Source organism: Crotalus tigris, unplaced genomic scaffold (genome assembly GCF_016545835.1).
Source record: "Crotalus tigris isolate CLP2741 ecotype Arizona unplaced genomic scaffold, ASM1654583v1 scf7180000019478.12717781048:2074007, whole genome shotgun sequence".
Lineage (NCBI taxonomy): Eukaryota > Metazoa > Chordata > Lepidosauria > Squamata > Viperidae > Crotalus > Crotalus tigris.
The window spans coordinates 819,363-836,515 of record NW_024097560.1 but is presented as its reverse complement, the minus strand read 5'-3'; the positions used below and the strand labels follow the sequence as shown (position 1 = coordinate 836,515).

At 45.5% G+C, this 17,153-nt stretch overlaps 2 protein-coding genes across 8 annotated transcripts in view; one reads left to right on the top strand and one right to left on the bottom strand.

Annotated features, from left to right (window-relative positions):
* The first annotated feature begins 61 nt into the window (after positions 1-61).
* Positions 62-4,452, top strand: VPS29 (VPS29 retromer complex component). 2 transcript variants are annotated; one of them, XM_039362563.1, is made up of 5 exons: positions 81-189; positions 1,999-2,010; positions 2,988-3,179; positions 3,517-3,752; positions 4,031-4,452. In XM_039362563.1, exons 1-5 carry the CDS (start codon positions 187-189, stop codon positions 4,146-4,148), a joined length of 561 nt encoding a protein of 186 aa, XP_039218497.1. In that variant the 5' UTR covers positions 81-186; the 3' UTR covers positions 4,149-4,452. The 2 variants fall into 2 exon arrangements, with proteins under 2 accessions (XP_039218498.1, XP_039218497.1); XM_039362564.1 differs by lacking the exon at positions 1,999-2,010 and having other exon boundaries at positions 62-189.
* KNTC1 (kinetochore associated 1) overlaps positions 4,182-17,153 on the bottom strand; it is a 26,194-nt gene continuing 13,222 nt past the window's right edge. For 4 of the 6 annotated variants that reach the window (XM_039362556.1, XM_039362554.1, XM_039362555.1 and 1 more), the window contains 28 exons: positions 16,513-16,610; positions 16,222-16,363; positions 16,052-16,108; positions 15,488-15,651; positions 15,031-15,135; positions 14,812-14,940; positions 14,568-14,684; positions 14,163-14,272; positions 13,615-13,816; positions 13,258-13,347; positions 12,586-12,757; positions 12,418-12,476; positions 11,975-12,191; positions 11,342-11,415; positions 10,462-10,672; positions 10,118-10,227; positions 9,550-9,599; positions 9,114-9,192; positions 8,550-8,668; positions 7,868-8,003; positions 7,647-7,742; positions 7,092-7,148; positions 6,869-6,923; positions 6,646-6,709; positions 5,880-6,255; positions 5,587-5,732; positions 5,218-5,308; positions 4,182-4,773 (listed from right to left, as the gene is read on the bottom strand). In XM_039362556.1, coding sequence (XP_039218490.1) covers positions 4,738-4,773; positions 5,218-5,308; positions 5,587-5,732; positions 5,880-6,255; positions 6,646-6,709; positions 6,869-6,923; positions 7,092-7,148; positions 7,647-7,742; positions 7,868-8,003; positions 8,550-8,668; positions 9,114-9,192; positions 9,550-9,599; positions 10,118-10,227; positions 10,462-10,672; positions 11,342-11,415; positions 11,975-12,191; positions 12,418-12,476; positions 12,586-12,757; positions 13,258-13,347; positions 13,615-13,816; positions 14,163-14,272; positions 14,568-14,684; positions 14,812-14,940; positions 15,031-15,135; positions 15,488-15,651; positions 16,052-16,108; positions 16,222-16,363; positions 16,513-16,610 — 3,362 coding nt within the window. In that variant the 3' untranslated portion in view covers positions 4,182-4,737. The remainder of the gene's footprint in view (positions 4,774-5,217; positions 5,309-5,586; positions 5,733-5,879; positions 6,256-6,645; positions 6,710-6,868; positions 6,924-7,091; positions 7,149-7,646; positions 7,743-7,867; positions 8,004-8,549; positions 8,669-9,113; positions 9,193-9,549; positions 9,600-10,117; positions 10,228-10,461; positions 10,673-11,341; positions 11,416-11,974; positions 12,192-12,417; positions 12,477-12,585; positions 12,758-13,257; positions 13,348-13,614; positions 13,817-14,162; positions 14,273-14,567; positions 14,685-14,811; positions 14,941-15,030; positions 15,136-15,487; positions 15,652-16,051; positions 16,109-16,221; positions 16,364-16,512; positions 16,611-17,153) is intronic. The other 2 variants (XM_039362558.1, XM_039362560.1) reach the window with 1 other exon arrangement.

The window sequence follows — 17,153 nt, the reverse complement described above, 5'->3', positions numbered from 1 at the left end:
TTGCAATCGAAGAACTCTAGGAGCCCCGCCCCCTCAGCCTGCGGTCTGGCTGACAGGCGCCTCCCGCTGCAGTGAGCACTTTTGCCTCCTTTCGGCTTCCGTAGTCGGCACTTCCGGAGTTTTGGGTTGGGCTCACCGGAAGCGGCGAAAAACGGAGCCCGGAGGAGCGGCGCTGAAGATACCGACATGGTGAGTCGTTCTGGGAGGGGGGGCGATGAGGAGCCCCCCAAAAGGGCCGGGGGCTGACTTGGAAACCCAGTCTCGGTCTGTAATGGCCGCGCTGCCTGGGACAACAGCTCCCGTCGTCTCCACCCAACATGAAGGGGTCGCAGCATGGCAGTGGTCCCTTCTTCGTGGGGGGGGGGGGCGCCCCGGTTTGACTCTGTCTCCTGCCATGAACTCAGCACCCCAAATTCAGACAGGCCGTTAATTGGGGAGGGGGAAGCCTTCCTCCCTGGGAAGAGAGAGAGAGAGAAATATGTATATATATTTATATTTATAAAAAACCTTTACATTTCTCCTGTGGGGAAAGTTTTCCCCCTTGGGTGTGCTGGTGCTTCTTCAGAAAAACAAATGAGGGAAGAGGTTAGACCTTTGACCTCTAACCAATTACACATTAATTTTTTAATTCTGAAGTTTTCCCTTCAGTGTTGCTTACTGTACTTAGATTTTGCAGGCAGTCCACTTCTGGGCGTCATTTGCAATTGTTTCACATTTTAAAGTAACATGTCATTTTGTGCTATTTTGTTGTCAAGTTAATATCTCAGTGAATTTTGAGCTCCAGAGGTTTCTCTTTTGTCTTCTGACTCTCCTGCATGACTCCCCTTCCCAGTAGTTCTGACGATCTGCCTGCATGACATACAGGTAGTCCTCAACTTATGACCACAATTGAGCCCCAAATTTCTGTCGCTAAGTGAAACATTGGTTAAGTGAATTTTGCCCCATTTTTCGCCCTTTCTTGCCACGGCTGTTAAGTGAATCACTGCAATTGTTAAGCAAAACTGGCTTCCCCCCATTGACTTTGCTTTGTCAAAGGTCGCAAAAGGGGACCACGTGGCCCCGGGATGCTGCGACCGCCATAAATACGAACCAGTTGCCAAGCGTCCAAATTTTGATCACAGGGATGCTGCAACGGTGGTAAGTGTTAAAAACAGTCATAAGTCCCTTTTTTTTCAGTGCCGTTGTAATTTGGAACGGTCACTAAATGAACTGTTGTAAGTTGAGGATTACCTGTAACTCACCTGCTTTCATGATATGTAAGGCAACGGCGTATCTATCACGATGGTGCTTAGCTAACCCTGGGAAGTCTTACGATCTACCTGTGAAATGAGCCACCATGTGTAACATCCTAGTAGGAAATTCTCTGTAATGTTGAGAAGAAGTGAGAACAAGTGCTAGTAAATCCCAAAAGGAGTGAAATAGCAATCAAACTAAAATCCAAGAATCCAGGTTTTAGAAAACATGATTCAAACTGATATCCATGGTTATTCATGGTTTAATATCCCAGGCTTGGTTTTACACTGGACAACTATATGGAAATCATAAGCTTTTTTCATGATATTTGTTTAGGATATTTTGGTTTGTCTCCATCCCAGGCTTTCCTACCCCCAAAAAGTCTGTTGCTAAAATAAGCAGAATCCACATTGGACCTTGCGTACCGGCTCTGTTCTAATGGATTGTAAAATACACGTGCGAGGTTTCGCTGGTTTATAAACTAACAATAGGTTAAAAAAGGAAACTGCTGGGAAAGTTGATTGGATAATCCATGTAGTATCACTTGCATAAATCAGATTTATTTTTAACCTTTCCTTTGCTAACATTCAGATTTCATTGATGATTTGCCTATTAATTTGGCTTGAGATGTTTTCTTTTTCTGTTGCTTCCTTTTAATTTAACACTGTTCATGTCTCACCCCTATTTTTTTTCCATCCCCATCTTCACCCCTGCTGCCCCTCCACCCTTTGCTCTTGTCTGCAATCAACCTCTTCATCCAATAAGGCTGGGCACAGAGTAAGTTGGTTCATCTTGGCCTCTTGCTGACGGTGGTGGTGGTAGGTGACAAATTCTTTTAGCAGCTTTAAAGAGTAGAATCCCCTTTAAAGGATGGCAATCTGGTCAGTAGCTGATGGAGTGAAAGCTTTGCCCTGTTTCAGCCACTTAGCTTTAACTCATTCTTTTCCAGTTTGGTGCCTTCCAGCATTTCTGCTGGAACCTCAGCTTATGTTGAGTAAAACTTCCTGGAGTTGCCATCTCAACACAACTGGAGGGCACCACGCTGGCTGGGGAATTCTGGGAGTTGAAGTCCATAGAGCTTAAACTTGCCAAAGTTGATAAGCACCACCCTAGATCCTCAAGGCACAGTCTCCGCTCCCTCAGTGAAATCAACTGTAGAGGAAGTGCCACCTTGAGAAGTCAGAAAGTTGGCAATTGCCAATCTGTCCGGTAGTGGCACAGCCAGCAATACCCTTTGGGATCCTGCCTTTCTTCACCAGAGGCCAACCAAGGACAGATGTGGGGCCTAGAGCCAATTTTCAAGCCTTATTGGCCTTGGGTGTAAACGGCATCTATTTAAAACAAAATACTTCAAAGGATGGGATATTTTTTTTTTCTGAAAAAGTAGCTCTGTATAATCCCTGCAACTTTCTACTTGCAATTGTCTCAAACTTTATGGCCTGTTCAAACTGTTGTACGTGGGGGGAAGAAAACTGGAGCAAGTTGCCTGTATTTTTTACAATTCAAAGAAACCATTTGGATCAAGTCATTATTTTTTACTTTCCTCCAGTCTAATATATCCTCACCCTCGTGGTTTTATCCGCAGTGGAATCCAAGTAGCTTATGCTTTAAAAAAAAAAAAATACCCAATTGCAACAGGATTTCCATTTCTTCTAGAAGCTAGCAGGTCTGACGGGCATTTATTTCTCTCCACTGCTGGAAAGTTGGTTGATGCATTGCTAGAATCTTAACTGTCTCTTCTCTCTTGCCCTAAGTTGGTGTTAGTGTTGGGTGACCTTCATATTCCTCACCGCTGTAACAGCCTGCCGGCTAAATTCAAAAAGTTGCTGGTTCCGGGCAAAATCCAGCACATTCTTTGCACAGGGAACCTTTGCACGAAGGAGAGCTATGACTACCTGAAGACCTTGGCTGGCGACGTTCACGTCGTGAGAGGAGATTTTGACGAGGTAACGTTTGATGAGGCTGCTGCGAGCTGGGATTTCTGCCTGGATATTTTATCAACCTGTTCCTGTATCCTTGAGAGCTAGTTTTTTTTTTTAAAGGGTTTACCCTGCAAGCCTCTGTGTATGGAGATTTGTGTTACTGTTCTATCATGTATTGTCTTATTAGTGTTTCTCAGCCTTGGCTGCTTGAAAATGGGTGGACTTCAACTGAGAATTGTGCTGTTCTTTGAAGATTTGTCCTCAAAAAAGAGAGGCCATTTTTCTCTGGAAGGGTTAAAAGAGGATAACGCCAAAGGTCTTTTTTGTTTGTCTCATTTTCACGCTCTGCCTTCAATCCTAGAATCTGAATTATCCTGAACAGAAAGTGGTCACTGTGGGGCAGTTTAAGATTGGGCTGATCCATGGCCATCAAGTCATTCCCTGGGGTGACGTGGCCAGCCTCGCTCTTCTGCAGCGGCAGTTCGACGTCGACATCCTGATTTCGGGCCACACAAACAAATTCGAGGCATTTGAACATGAAAACAAGTTCTACATTAACCCAGGTTCAGCAACAGGAGCCTACAGCGCTTTGGAAAAGTAAGTGATACCTCACAAGAAACTGCTTACCTGGGGATAGGCAGCCCCGATGCCCTGCAAATATGTTGAGCTTGAATCCCTAGTAGGTAAAGGCATCTGGTTTGGAAATGCTGCATTACAGCTTGAATAAATACGACATTTACACAGCTCTTCGTTCCTGGCAATGAGAGATTTACTGCTGCAGGAATTCTCGTCTTCACCTGAGCTGCCTTATGTTAGGACTCTGGATGTCCTCAGCAAAATAATGGGTTGCTTTTTTCCTTCCTTCCCTTTCCCAGCAACATCATCCCTTCGTTTGTGCTGATGGACATCCAGGCCTCTACGGTTGTTACCTACGTTTATCAGCTGATTGGCGATGACGTGAAAGTAGAAAGAATCGAATACAAGAAGTCTTAAAAGCAAGGGGTCCTCACCTAAGTCATTCCAGTCTTTTTTTTTTTTTTTACAATACACACCCAACACTGCAGAGTTTGCAGCCTCGAGAATTGACAAGGTGATTTCTCTTATCCTGTTGTAGGCAACTAAGTTTATCTGACCTCTGACAAAATCTGGCTTGGTTTAGCTTGTTTCCCCCCCCCCCTTTTGGCCTCCCAAAACAGCTCCTGCTTGTAAATACTACTCAAAGTGTGCAGCAGAATTGTACCTGTTCGTGTGAACTGTCTTATTCAACTGTCCTATAATAAATACTACTTCGGTTTGATAAAGATTATTATTAAGATTATTTATGGCAACCGTCCAGATGCGTTCATCTACAGCTTATTTCATCTCCAAGCCACTTGGCCCCGGAGGATATTAATTTAACATGCTCAGGTGCCTTAAACTTCAGTGAAAGAGCAGGAGAGCCATGTTTTCACAGATTTATTTATTTACATTTATTTATTAAATCATGGAGAACCTTTGCATCTCTCCTTAGATAAAAACATTCAGTATTATAATGTTGTCCTGTAGAAAAGGAAGGGAAAAAGGAACACCATCTTTGGAGAAGTTACAGCAGACTTTCTGCCAGCTCACTGAAGTACATCTGGAAGGAAATAAAAAGGGCTGAGGTAAGATTTCTTCCAAGGATCAGATAAAGATAAGTGGAATTGAGTTCTGAAGCCAGAGCAAAGTCTGCATCACCTGATCCTTGCTTTTCCAGGTCATGGAAGTATTCTTTATTAGAGGCTTCTCATATCCTAAGGTAAATAGTTCACCAATTCCTGAATTGGAGGACGAGGGCAGGGGTAGGCAACCTTGGCTCTTTTATGACTCATGGACTTCAACTCCCAGAATTCCTGAGCCTTCTGGGAGTTGGAAGTCCATGAGTCATAAAAGAGCCAAGGTTGCCTACCCCTGGACTAGGGCTATGACTTGGCCTAAGAAATTTCAGCTGGTGGAAGGTGTTTTTGGGAGAAAAACAGAATAGCATACTTCTTTTTTTCCCAAATAGGCCTTTCAGGACGATTTAAAACACACAATGGAGTACCTTCACAATCTTGGAAGCCGCCTGGTTTGGCGGGAGAGACATTGCAGGCTTTTGAAGATATTCCGTTATTAGAGACGCTGCCTCCTCTATCCTGCACAGCCAGAAAAGAAGACGGCGAGGGTTCAGGGGCAGACCTCTTAACTTTGCACGGGCAAAGACACATTTGCATAAAAGAGTCCTCTGTTTTCCTTAAGATATAATTTAGGGGTTATTGGAAAGCTGAGCTTCCCAGGGAAACTTCCCCAGGCGGTTCCGAAGGAGCACTTGACGGCTTCCCCAAGTTCCTGATGGAAAGTGTGATATAAATCTATTAAAGAACTGGGGATTCAGAGGCGTCTTTCCCTCTTCTGTACGGAAATCCAGACCTACCTGTTCTGAGCCACAAGTTTTTCAACCAGGCCTTTCACTTGGCCGGGACGCCTTTCCTGTAACTTCAGTAACGGGAAATATTTGACATCCACCAAGTCCTTTGCCTCGCCTTCGTGTAGAATGTAGTCCAGGATTAAACTCCTGATCTGCAAAGCAGTGGGAAAGTTATTTATTTGTTAGGAAATTTATTCGCTGCCCATCTCGTATCCAACGACTCAAGCAAGCTCTGGACGACGAGCAGGCGAGCCTCTGGCCAGGTACTCTTTAGCCTGACTTTGAAGCCGGGATCCCACCTGTGAAGCCACACTGGCAGCCTCGCCCAGGCTCAGGTGCTCTTCCGTCTGCTGCAGCAGCTGCTCGAGGTCGGACGAGGACAGGAAGGCCTGTCGTGGGAAAACAGGGCCAGCTTGTGAAATCCCATCAGAAACGGCAGGAATATTCCTGGATCTCCTCACCCGAAGAGCATCCAGACTCTGGGAATTGCGATCACCGCACATCGGGAGAGGCACTAGGTGGGGAAGACGGGCGCCTTCGCTCACCTGAATCTGCTGGGCTCTTTTCTCCGGGTAAGGAATCAGCACCAGGCATCCGAGAGCCAAGCCCACCAGGTCTAACTGGGCGTATCGCTTGGAAATCCCAATTAAATCCAGGTCTGGCAGGACGGGACACCTTTGCGAAGTCGGAAAATGGTTACGTTGGCCATAAAAAACCAAACAGCCAGACATCTGGATTGATAAGCCCTAAAACTCAGTTCTTGAAATACACGTCGAGAGGGTGGAGAAATTAGATTGGGGTATTTTTTGTTTTTTTAAATGTTCCCATATATTAACAACTCTTGGTAGATATAGATACAGAGTTATCTGGCTGAGAACAACTCCGTTGCTATTACTGATAGGAAAAAGAACTGATTCCACCCCCCCCCCCACGTTACATGTTCTTTATACAGGAAGTCCTCGACTTAACAAGTTCATTTAGTGACCATTCAGTTACGACAGCACTGAAAAGATCGTCTTTCACACGACGGTTGCAGCATCCGCATAGTTTTGTTCCTCTACTTACATCAGAAGCATCTTGAAACTCCTGCAACAGACTTCTAGTTGGTCGGGATTTGGTGGACATAAAGCTTTAAAAGCAAAAGACAAAGAGAAAAGATTCCTGCAGGTGAGAATTCACTCCCCTCTTGAGACGTTGCTGAATTTCTGCCGTCTGTTCCAAAGACTGGTTCTCCATAGGATGGTTAGTGGCACGAAGGGAACAAAAAAACCAAAATGACAACACTCACCTGAAAGAACCGGTGCCAGAATGACGCTGTGCCAGGCTCGGCTGTAATTTGGGATCTGCAGAAAGTCGGAAAGATTTTAAAATGCCACGGAACAAACTAGAAAATGGATCAGCCCATTATGAAACATGACAACCCCTTTCTGTTGGCGAATCTATGATTATTTCATTAAAATAAGAGAGTTGGTAGAAAGCATTTGTGCCGGACATGGTAAAAATCTACGCACCAGCCATAAGGAATAAATGCCAGAGGTCTCTACTAGAACTTTCCTCAAATAGTGGACCTGAAAAGCAACAGAGTAAAACATGTGAACAGCATCTTATTGAACAGTGACGAAAACCTGAGTTATTTCCCCTCTCCCTTTGCGTAGAATTTAGACTGCTTGGCAACAGTGGAGAGCAAGTCATTAAGCAAGTAAAAAAAAAAAATTAGTAACTGAGGTTTGATTGCCATGATCCTACAGGCAAACCCACCTAACTTGCAATCGGTAGAAGAAATCAGTAAAACACAATACAACAAGAAAGGCAAGGAAAACAAAAACGCTCTTAATGTTAGAAAGATCTCAAAATAAGTGACAATAACCAGCTAATGGTTATAAGGGAGAAAACACGGATCGTTTTTAACCTTTCTCAGCTAAGCGGATGCCAAGACTATCTAAATAATCCTTTTCCTAAAAAAAAGCACACCTCCGCTGATCTTAATGGCTTTTTTTTTTAACTTCTCCCCCCCCCCCAAACATACCAGAGTGAAGCCAATGCTGAAAAAAAAAAAAGGGCCTTACCATTTTGAACCCCATTAGCTTCTGTAGCAAACCGTTCCAAAGCACAGGATCGTGTACTTTGTATTCCAGGCAAAGTTCCGCCACCAGTTTGACTGCCTGAAAATGGAAGTTTTGTGGGAGAGCACTGATTGAACACTGATTCTATATCGGTGCTTCTCAACCTCAGCCCCTTTGAGCTGCGTGGACTTCAACTCCCAGAATTCCCCAGCCAGCGTCGTCACCTTGGGTTCATGACTGTGGTTCTTCCACAGCCCTTTAATCAAGCCTTCCTTTGGTGCCCTCTGGAAGGACTCATAGGTGTAAGGGATGTTCAGAACTTCCAGCTCTGCCAGGTAAATTAAGCACTTCATGAAGTTCCTGGTAGAAAGCAGAAAAGCAGAACGTCCGTGTGTATGGCGAGAAAGATTTATGAGACTCTTACCTTGGCCAGTTAATGTAAAACAGATGACGGTTTTGATTTCGGCAGAGAGACAGACGTGAGCAAGGAGGAAGAGGCAGAGAGGAGCTGGGAAAAGTTATGAGCAGCTACACAATCGTAGAAGTTGGACTGAGGTAGGGAAAGACCAGAATTTGCACTGGGTGGCCTATAAAAGTGATTATCCTTCCTGCTGTATGGACAGGCTCACATTCAGGGGAAGATACTCTGCCACAATTAAATTCCCTTTAATATAATTCAATAAACTCATTTATTTGGAAGTCTAAGGCTAAGTAGAGTTAGAACTAGCATTCGTACCGCCAGTTTGTTAGGTACCAACTAACCAACTTTCCCCACTGCCCAAAAAACCCAGTTTACAGCTGAATTCTCACTTGGTGCCTGAGCGCAGCCTAGGTGTGTGTGTTGTTTTGTTGTTGTTTTTTGGGAAAATGTCACTAAGACCACCCCAAATGGGAGAGGACCCTCACCTGACTTTGTTCATGGGGATTTTGAAGAGCGATTCAACAGCAGCAGGATCGGCCAGGAAGAGCAGACACCGCAACGCTCGGCTCCGGTGAGCGAAGGTCAGCTGGTTGACCCCTATGGGCTGAAACAAGGAGAGACAATGGGTCTTTGGGGGTTTGCGATGGTGGCGAATATCTGCAGCTCAGGTGTTGGATGAGGGTGGAGGTTCATTCTCCGAGCTTTGGGGTTATCGAACGTTTCGTTACCATGCTAGGTAGCCTCTTCAGCTGATGAAGAGGGGATGTCTGTGTTGATATTCTGTTTTAATAAAGGCATCATACTCCATTGATTTACTGTTAAAGTTTCCTTGCAAACTTTGTATGTTCATGGAAAATATACTATTTCAAAAGGGGAATTAGTGTTTTTCAACTTTGGCCATTTTAAGATGGGTGGACTCCCAATTCCCAGAATACCCCAGCCAGCTCTGCTGGCTGGGGTATTCTGGGAAATGGAGTCCACCCAATCTTAAAATGGCTAAGGTTGAGAAACACTGAATTACAGTATAGGAATTAATTATAGGGACTTACAGAGGTGGTAGACATGGCACATTCATAAAGAATCCTTAGCTGATTATCCACTGGGTAAAGTTGAAGAAGGTATATAATTCTGCAGAAACAAAAAAAAAACAAAACCATTTTCTTTCTCAACAATCTTGATTGTTTTCTCTGCGTAGAATAGGAGGTGCTAAACCACTTCCTCAAGGGGGTAAATTTGGAGTAAGCCCAGTTGCCTCATGTCTTGAAACCCTGACGAATGGAACCCTTCCTTTTTCCTCGTGTGATTTTAAATCAGTTTTTTTTTTAAAAAAAAATACAAGCACACAAATGACAATTGTTTTCAAAACTGTGGTCTGGAGATTGCTAAGATCTCTCTTTTTTCCCACCCCTCATAAAACAGCCTATTTCCGTTGAAAGGAAACACACACACACACACGCAACCTTGCGCTAGCTGGCCATTGCTTACCGCTTCAAATCTTCATCCTCTTGGACATTTTCGGAACCCCCAGAGGCCTCCTTTTAAAAAAGCAAAAAAAAAAAAAAACATTCTGGTTTTGGGAAGCTGAATTATGGTGACAAAGCTAATTAAATGAAGGATGTTCTGCCTTGGAAGACCGAGGACCGTTTGCTTCCTCTATGCCAGGTCAGAATTCTCTCCCTAAGCACTTGTATGCAAGTTTTCTAATTTAATTAAGCTTTGCTCCATGTTAAAATGCCTTTTCAAGGATTTATTCCCTAGCTTTTATTGTTTCCCTGGAGCTCGGGATTTAATGCTTTTGAGCAACGATTGCTATTCAGTAGATGAAGACCGTTGTAATAGCCTTACTGACGCTTTCTGCCTGGGTGTGAGCTACAGAATGAAAGCAGGTGCCTTTTAAATGAAATGTGTTAGTCTGAAAAGGTGCTAGCAGGATCCAGACATTTTAGCAAAGGACAGATGATCCCAGCAACTGCTAATCCTGAAGGCCAGGAGGAACTGTCTCTGGTGCCACCTCAGAACACCTGGCTAGCCAGGCAGAAGAGGCCGGACTTACCCCTGTCAGGAGGACGTTCGGACACAGCCACCTCTCCAGCAGCGTGTCCCAGATTTTCTTCAGATCCAGGTTGTTAATTTGTGCAATTTCTCTAGCAGCAGCGTGGATGTCTACCCAGAGAAGAGGACAAGTTGGTGAAGGGCAAAATCTTCCTTTGTCTCAGACCTGTCTCAGCTCAAACCTCAAACTTACCAAGTAAGAAAGGGTCCTTAACACCATTTGGGTGAGAAAGGCACGGTTTAAATAGAAGTAAAGTTCAAGTTGAGACAGGTCTGCCACTTGGCTCACGTCTGTTCTACTCCCCTCGAAGGTCGTTCTTGCCAAGAGGCAGAGGTTGAGCTCACCTGGATAGTCTCTCCCAGTTGGATTTTGGATTCTCTCAGCGATGCTGCTGTGCTGATAAAGCAGAATGATCAGGTTGGCGGGCTTGCCGAGGAGCTTCTGATGGTCCTCCGAGTTCAGTTTCTGGGCTGCCAACACAGCTTCTGTGGCCGCCTTCTTGTGCTGCCCCTGCAGCTTCTTCAGATGTACCTGGGCCTTCTCACGAGAGTCGTCCTTGGAGAAGCAGGTAGAACATCCTTTGCATCCCTCTGCAATCGGGATTCCATCTCCCTCTGCCAATATGCGCCTTTGCACCGGATTTTCTCAGACATTCAGAGGGAAGAGTGGCTTGGGAGGGACCAGCTGTAATCTCTGAATTGTCTTCCTCATTAACCATGAAACACTGGAAGAGTCTAAAACCACAGGTCTATCCTTGTTTACCCCTCTCCCCCATTATGAGTCTGTGGGAAGAGGCCACTGGTTACCATCAAACAGGAACTACCCATCTGCCTAAAAATGAACTACTAAATTTGTTGCGAAAGAAAACGGCAGCAAATGAGTGACTGTGTAGAGCCTGTGACGAAGACTCGCTCTGTAACGCCCTGAGTGTCCGATGATGGAGGGGTGTGTTTGTGTGTATGTGTGCACGACTGAGGGAGTGCAGCAAAGCCTCAGTGGCAGAGTGATACAATGCACTTGAAGCAGCTAAACTGCCAAAGCAATCTGTAGGAGAGGAAGTTAAATTCACCATTGCTCCCAGGGAAGGAACCACAGGTCTGCTAGAATTCCCAGCGCCCTGTTCTTCAGCACGGGCTAGGACGCCGATAGTTAGCAGTTTATATTATGCATCTCTGGATGCAACTCTAACCTGTTCTCTGAAAATATGGAAAGGTTTCACCGTACCGTTACTGTGGGATTCCTCAGCCATTTTTCTGCTAAGCCGAGGCATACTGTCAGAGTCTGGACCTTGGTGGGCCCTGGAAGTAAAGCGAAGAAAAGAACCAGGTTCATAGTCTCCAGCCTGTCCAGACACAAAACCCACCAGATGAGGCAAAAGACCTTCACTGCAGGACCCAAGAGACCTGCGATAGAGAATAGCTGGCTTCATAAGGATCTATAGTTGAGAGGATGGATCTCATGGGAAGCCAAAAAGGGATTTTGGTTTGGCTTGGTCTGCTGAAGAACGTCTGCCAATGGTAGGTTATTTAATAAAGAGCAAACCATGGCTTAACCCGGTTTTAAAGGATAAGGTTCCCCTGTCCAGTCGTGTCCAGTTCCAGGGAACAGTGCTCATCCCCATTTCCTGGCTGAGGGAACCAGCGTTGTCCAAAGACACTTCTGTGGTCATGTGGCCAGCATGACTAGACGCCGAGCTGCACAGGATGCCGTTATCTTCCCACTGAGGTGGTACCCATTTATCTACTCGCATTTGCATGCTTTCAAACTGCTGGAGCAAGGAGTGGGAGTTCACCCCATCAAGCGGTGCTTGGGTCTCAAACTGCCAACCTTAACCGCTAGCATCCCTCTGGAACCAACCTGTTGGAAGCTCTTGAGCTATCTGGTGGGCGAGGGCTGTGGCCCATTCTGGCTTCGTGATGGCCAGCAAGTACGACTGCACAGCTTGCATGGTTTCCTCCGTCCTCTTGTCCACTGGCCATATCTGACCACTGCTTGCTGCTGCTAACAGTTTTGGCTTCAGCTGTTCTTGGAAAATGTGGTTCACAGCAGACACGTAGAGGTTATCCAAGGAAACCTGGGCAGAAATAAACAAACTGGCACCTGTAAGCAGGGCTGACCCCTCCATCCACAACCTCCTCTTTCAGCAAACTTCATTTTGCATCTTTCGCTGATGGACTGAAGCACCAGCCTCAGCTGGGAAGTTGTAGCCAAAGCAGGGTTTTTCCACCTTTTCATTGAAAGCTTTTGTGTTTTCCTCCTTCAGGGACTTTAAAGAAGAACAAAAGGTACCACCTCCTTACCTTCATGACTTTGCATATCAAAAGCAGCTTTGGGAAGGATTCCTGATTGATTTCTGCAGCTGTAGGAGGAAAAAATTATGCTGCTCTTAAATCTGAAGACTTTTTTTTTTTTTTAAAAAAAACCCTTATGAATAACTTTTTTTTTTTTTTTAACAAACGTGTACTCACAAATGATCTTCCAGAAGCACTGGGATGTTTTAAAGAAGATCAGATGGAAAGGCAGCCGGGTTTGAGCAGCTGAGGACAGACAAAGCCCCTGATCAAAGACGAATTGATGCTCCAGATCACCCGGAGGAGAAAGTCTCTTATAGGACTTTAGGTGTCTCAGGAGCATGTTGGCCTGAAAGGAACAGACAAAACAAGGTGAGTTTCTTCTCTGATTTTTTTTTAGAAGCTATAGGTACACAATACACACCACTGAATAACATGACACTCAATATTTACACAGCGTAGCGTTCTAATGGAACACACAGACCAGCATTCCTGGGACAAAACACGGTTTTCAAATATTGGCAGCCTTGTAAGGAAGAAAGAAAAGAAAAGAAAAAAGGAAAGAAAGAAAGAAAACCAGATCGGCTGCCACAATAGGTTCTTGAAAGCTGATGGTCTCCTTATAGAGTCGAATGGATCAGGCGAGGGTCTGCTTCAGCCTTTTCCAAGGTTCTTGCATTGTGGAATTTAAAAACCGTTCAGCCCCTTTCGCTTAGGGAAGGGCTCCTGCGTGTTTGCCTCAAAATGCGTCTTCCTGACTCTACAGCACTGTTTCTGACCCTTGGGAGCCTGTGGTCGTCAACTCCCAGAATCCCCCAGGCAGTCCACAATAATCTAGCCTTTTCTTACCCAGTTCAGTGGGAGGCCTGTGGCGTGCCCCCCACTTCTTTCAATCACGGTCAAAAGAGTTTCAATGGCTTCATAGTTATACGGATCCACCTGTTTCCCCAACCAAAAGCAAAGGAGAATGATCAAAAATGTTGTGATTACAGAGCTTCTCCAAGCAGTTCATCCCTTAATTGCGGTTAGGGGATCCTCTGTCCTACCCCCTCAGCACCCCCATCCTCAGCCTCGAATCAATCCTGTCCTTCCTCTGTGGGCCTTTATCACCCATTGTATTAACCGGATAACTAGGACTGGGAAATTTTAAACCGCGGCTTAAATCAAACCAGCATCGTTCTTTCCGGCAAAACAACATTACGTTACTTTGTGGAGCATTGTGCTGAGGCTGGTCACCAAGCCGGTGGTGCTGCCAAGCAGCGGGATAGTCTCTAGGGCTCTGGCCACCACCAAGGCATGAGGCTCTTCCTTGGCGCCCTGTTCCAATTCCCCTTTCACACGGCTGGCCTGCTGGAGTTGGGTTTCAATGTAGACCTGCAGGGCGGCATCCGTGTCTAAGTGGAAGGCTCTGAAAAGCAGAATAAACCAAAAGGGAGAAAGGAGTTAGGGAGGGAGGGAGGGAGGGAGGGAGGGAGGGAAGGGAAAGGAAGGAAGGGAGACATGAGAAAAGGAAGAAAGAAAGAAAGGAGACATAAGGGAAGGAAGGCAGGGAGGAAGCCAACCCTAACTATCCTAATTGTATCAAGTATTTTGTGACGTGCAATGATTTCTATATAAAAAAGTTATCAGGAAATAGGCCATGTAACTCCAGGGTTTTTTTTTCTTAGTTGTCTGAATCTGGCTTAAACTTCTTGTCTTCGAGGTACAGAACGGCAGGGCATTTTCCGTGCCCCTGTGGACTTCAGCTTCCTTACCGGCAGAATTTCAGGATGAGGCTGGTATCTGCATTTGGGTGTTGCACCAAGGTCCTCAGAAGCTCCTTCTTCCTTATTGACGGCATCCTGAATATATTCTGGAAAGAGATCTTAAACACGAAACACCCATCTCAGCATTCAGTTTAGTAAAAGGGCCTTTACGGAGTCCTGTTTTCTGACCGGTAATTTCAGGTCTTCAATTCTTGATGCGGTGATCGATTGTGAGCTGAGGTTCATCCTGCCTCCTCTGTTTCTTGGGCTCAAAGAACAGAGCCGCACAACAATCTATTTTATTTTTAGCGCCCGTAAAGCAGTTTCTGCAGAATCCTGGGGCGAACAGAAGTGGCTAGAATTCCACCCTGACCTTTTATTCCAAACTTGAATATTTCAGCAAAAGGGACTCACCCCGAGCTTTCCGAGCGTGAGGCCCCACTCGGCGTCCGTGACCAAGTCCTCAAAAGCTTGCTTCTCCTGGGGGTCTTCGTAGTGAAGAGCTAGCTGGCTTCCCACAACAGCCACAGCCTGGGGGGGGGGAGGAAAACAGCCTGGGGGGGGTGGCCTTCCAGGGGTGCCCCCGAGGAGAGGCCCACCAGCTCCAAAGTCCTGCCTTGGGCATCTTTTCCCGGACAAAACAAGCTTCACGACTTACCAGGATCTTTTTGTAGTTCTGTGACGTTTGGTTGATGATGTCCCAAAGTTTTCCAAATATCATCGCTCTGGGCAAGAGGGTGCAGTAGCCAAAGGCCAACTGGTGGTCCACCTGATGGCTGTTGAACACCTAGGAAGAAAGAGGCTTGGTTCCAAAGCCCCCCGATTAACTGAAACGATCCCCCCCATCTTTCTTGCTCCCCGATGGGCACAGACTCACCTTGTGCAACAAAGCCGTCGTGATGCTCTGGATCACCGAGGCCGAATTCTGCCTCATGGCCAGGAGGAACGAGCGAGCTTCCTCCAGCGTTTTCTGGTCGTGCAGCTGATGGACACAAAACCAGAAGGAGGAACCAAATAGACATTTTTTAAAAAATTATATCCTGCCTTTTTATTTTGACCAATTGCACAAGGCGGCAAACATATCCAACACATCTTCCTCCTCCTCCTTTCCCTGCAACAACAGATCTGTGAGGTAGGGTGGGCTGAGAGGGAGGGACTGGCCCAAAACTACCCAGTTGGCTTTTGTGCCTAAAGCGGGACTAGAACTCACGTCTCCTGGTGATTGATTGACTCCAAGTCACCCAGCTGGCTTGCGTGCCTAAGGGGGGGGGGGACTAGAGCTCGTAATTCTCTGCTTTCCAGCCTTAATGGCTAGACCAAACTGGCTTTCTTACTTTTCTACTTAGAGTGAGATCCATGTTGTTGGAGATCATGTGCTGAAGCAGGGACCAGAAAGAGTAGGAGACCAGCCCTAAAGCCAGCTCGTACTGGCTACCTTCTTGGAGGCTGCTAAGCAGAGCAAAGATGGTGTTCTCGCACAAATGGTAACGGTTTTGTCCTACAACAACAACAAAAAAACCATGCTATAACACTAAAGGTTGGGTTTATATACTGGACCATTGGCCTTTGGAGGTTGACAACCAATTGAAACAGCCTGCTGAAAGACATTTCAACAATCAGTAGACTCCGGGAAATCAAAGACAGTGACAGAAGACATAAGCGTGGCTGGCTGAGGAATTCTGGGAGTTGAAGTCCATGTGCCTTAAAGGTGCTGAGATTGAGACATACCGCACAAGAGGAGCCCTCGGCTGTCACTGAGGGCTTGCTTTCCACCCACCGTTGCAGAAATGTTCAAGTTTTCAAAAAGGAAAAGCAAGAAGGTAGGAAAACCTATCCCTCCACTGCTGTCTTGCCCAAACCTCACAAAGATAGCTCGGTCTACGTAATCCTGGAGTTACCTTGTTCAAACGAACAGTACGCCAGGCTGGAAGATTCCAGAGGAGCAGCTTCCCATTCTGCAAGAGAAGAGAATTTCGTCCAGAATGAGGCCAAAAGCTTTCTGTGTTAAATTTTAAATGGGCTTAAAGTGAGTGAAACTCAAAGGAAAGGTGGAGGAGGTTGAAGCTACCTGCCAGAGGCACAAGAGAGGAAGCAATTTTGTATGTGACAGGAACCACGGCGGGGGTGTCGAGAACGGCCCCATCTTCGGTAAAGAAATCCTCAAATGTCCAGTCTGCATAAGGGTCTTTACTGGGGTCAAGAGAGGTTGCCTAAACAGAGGAGAACATCACGTGGGCGAAAGAGGCTGCACTTTCCTTTTTTTCCAGTTATAAAAAACAAAGTTGAAATCCTCTCGGACACAGCCCACCAGGGACAATTTCTTAGTAAATGCAGTGAAACCGAATATTCGCTACTTTACCTGTGGTATAAAGCCAAAATCTTCCATTTGGCATTTTGCATAAATTTCACGGGCAAATGAAGTGTATTTACAAAACTCCGAGATATCTAGAAGAAGATCTGGGAAAGTTGGAGAAAAATAAAGGTGTTTTTAAAAGGAAAACGTTTTCTATTGTCACCCGACAGATTAAATTTCATCCTGAGGCAAATATAGTTTTAGGAGACACTGAGTCGGCACGTAGTACGCAATCGCATCCCTCAGATTCCAGCACGTTTTATTTCTGTACTCCAAAAATCAGCCGAGAGAACTGGCCAATATAATATGCGCTAGATTAAAATGTTCTCAGCAAATTAACAGATCCAGAAAACCTGCATGCAGATTTAAATGGCGAAGGACCATGGGGCTTCTGACTCCAGAGAGACCAAGGTTTTGCTACTAAATTATGTTTTTAATCCTGCCTAATGAGGAACCTTATCCAAGATAACAAATGGGATTTAGAAAAGCTTGTAGAAAAGCTGTATTCAATATACTTCCCTAAAACAGCTTTCTTTTTGAGACATTTTACTGTGCCAAATATATTTTAACGTGAAATATCCCTATACTGGTCCTTCAATTAAAATAAAGGAGAGAAAGCCATCAACTTTGCAGCAGGCCAATTTTTA

Coding starts and splice junctions, on each gene's coding strand:
- VPS29 (XM_039362563.1), top strand. Junction 3,180..3,516: donor TGAGAGGAGATTTTGACGAG/GTAACGTTTGAT, acceptor CTTCAATCCTAG/AATCTGAATTATCCTGAACA. Junction 3,753..4,030: donor GCCTACAGCGCTTTGGAAAA/GTAAGTGATACC, acceptor TCCCTTTCCCAG/CAACATCATCCCTTCGTTTG.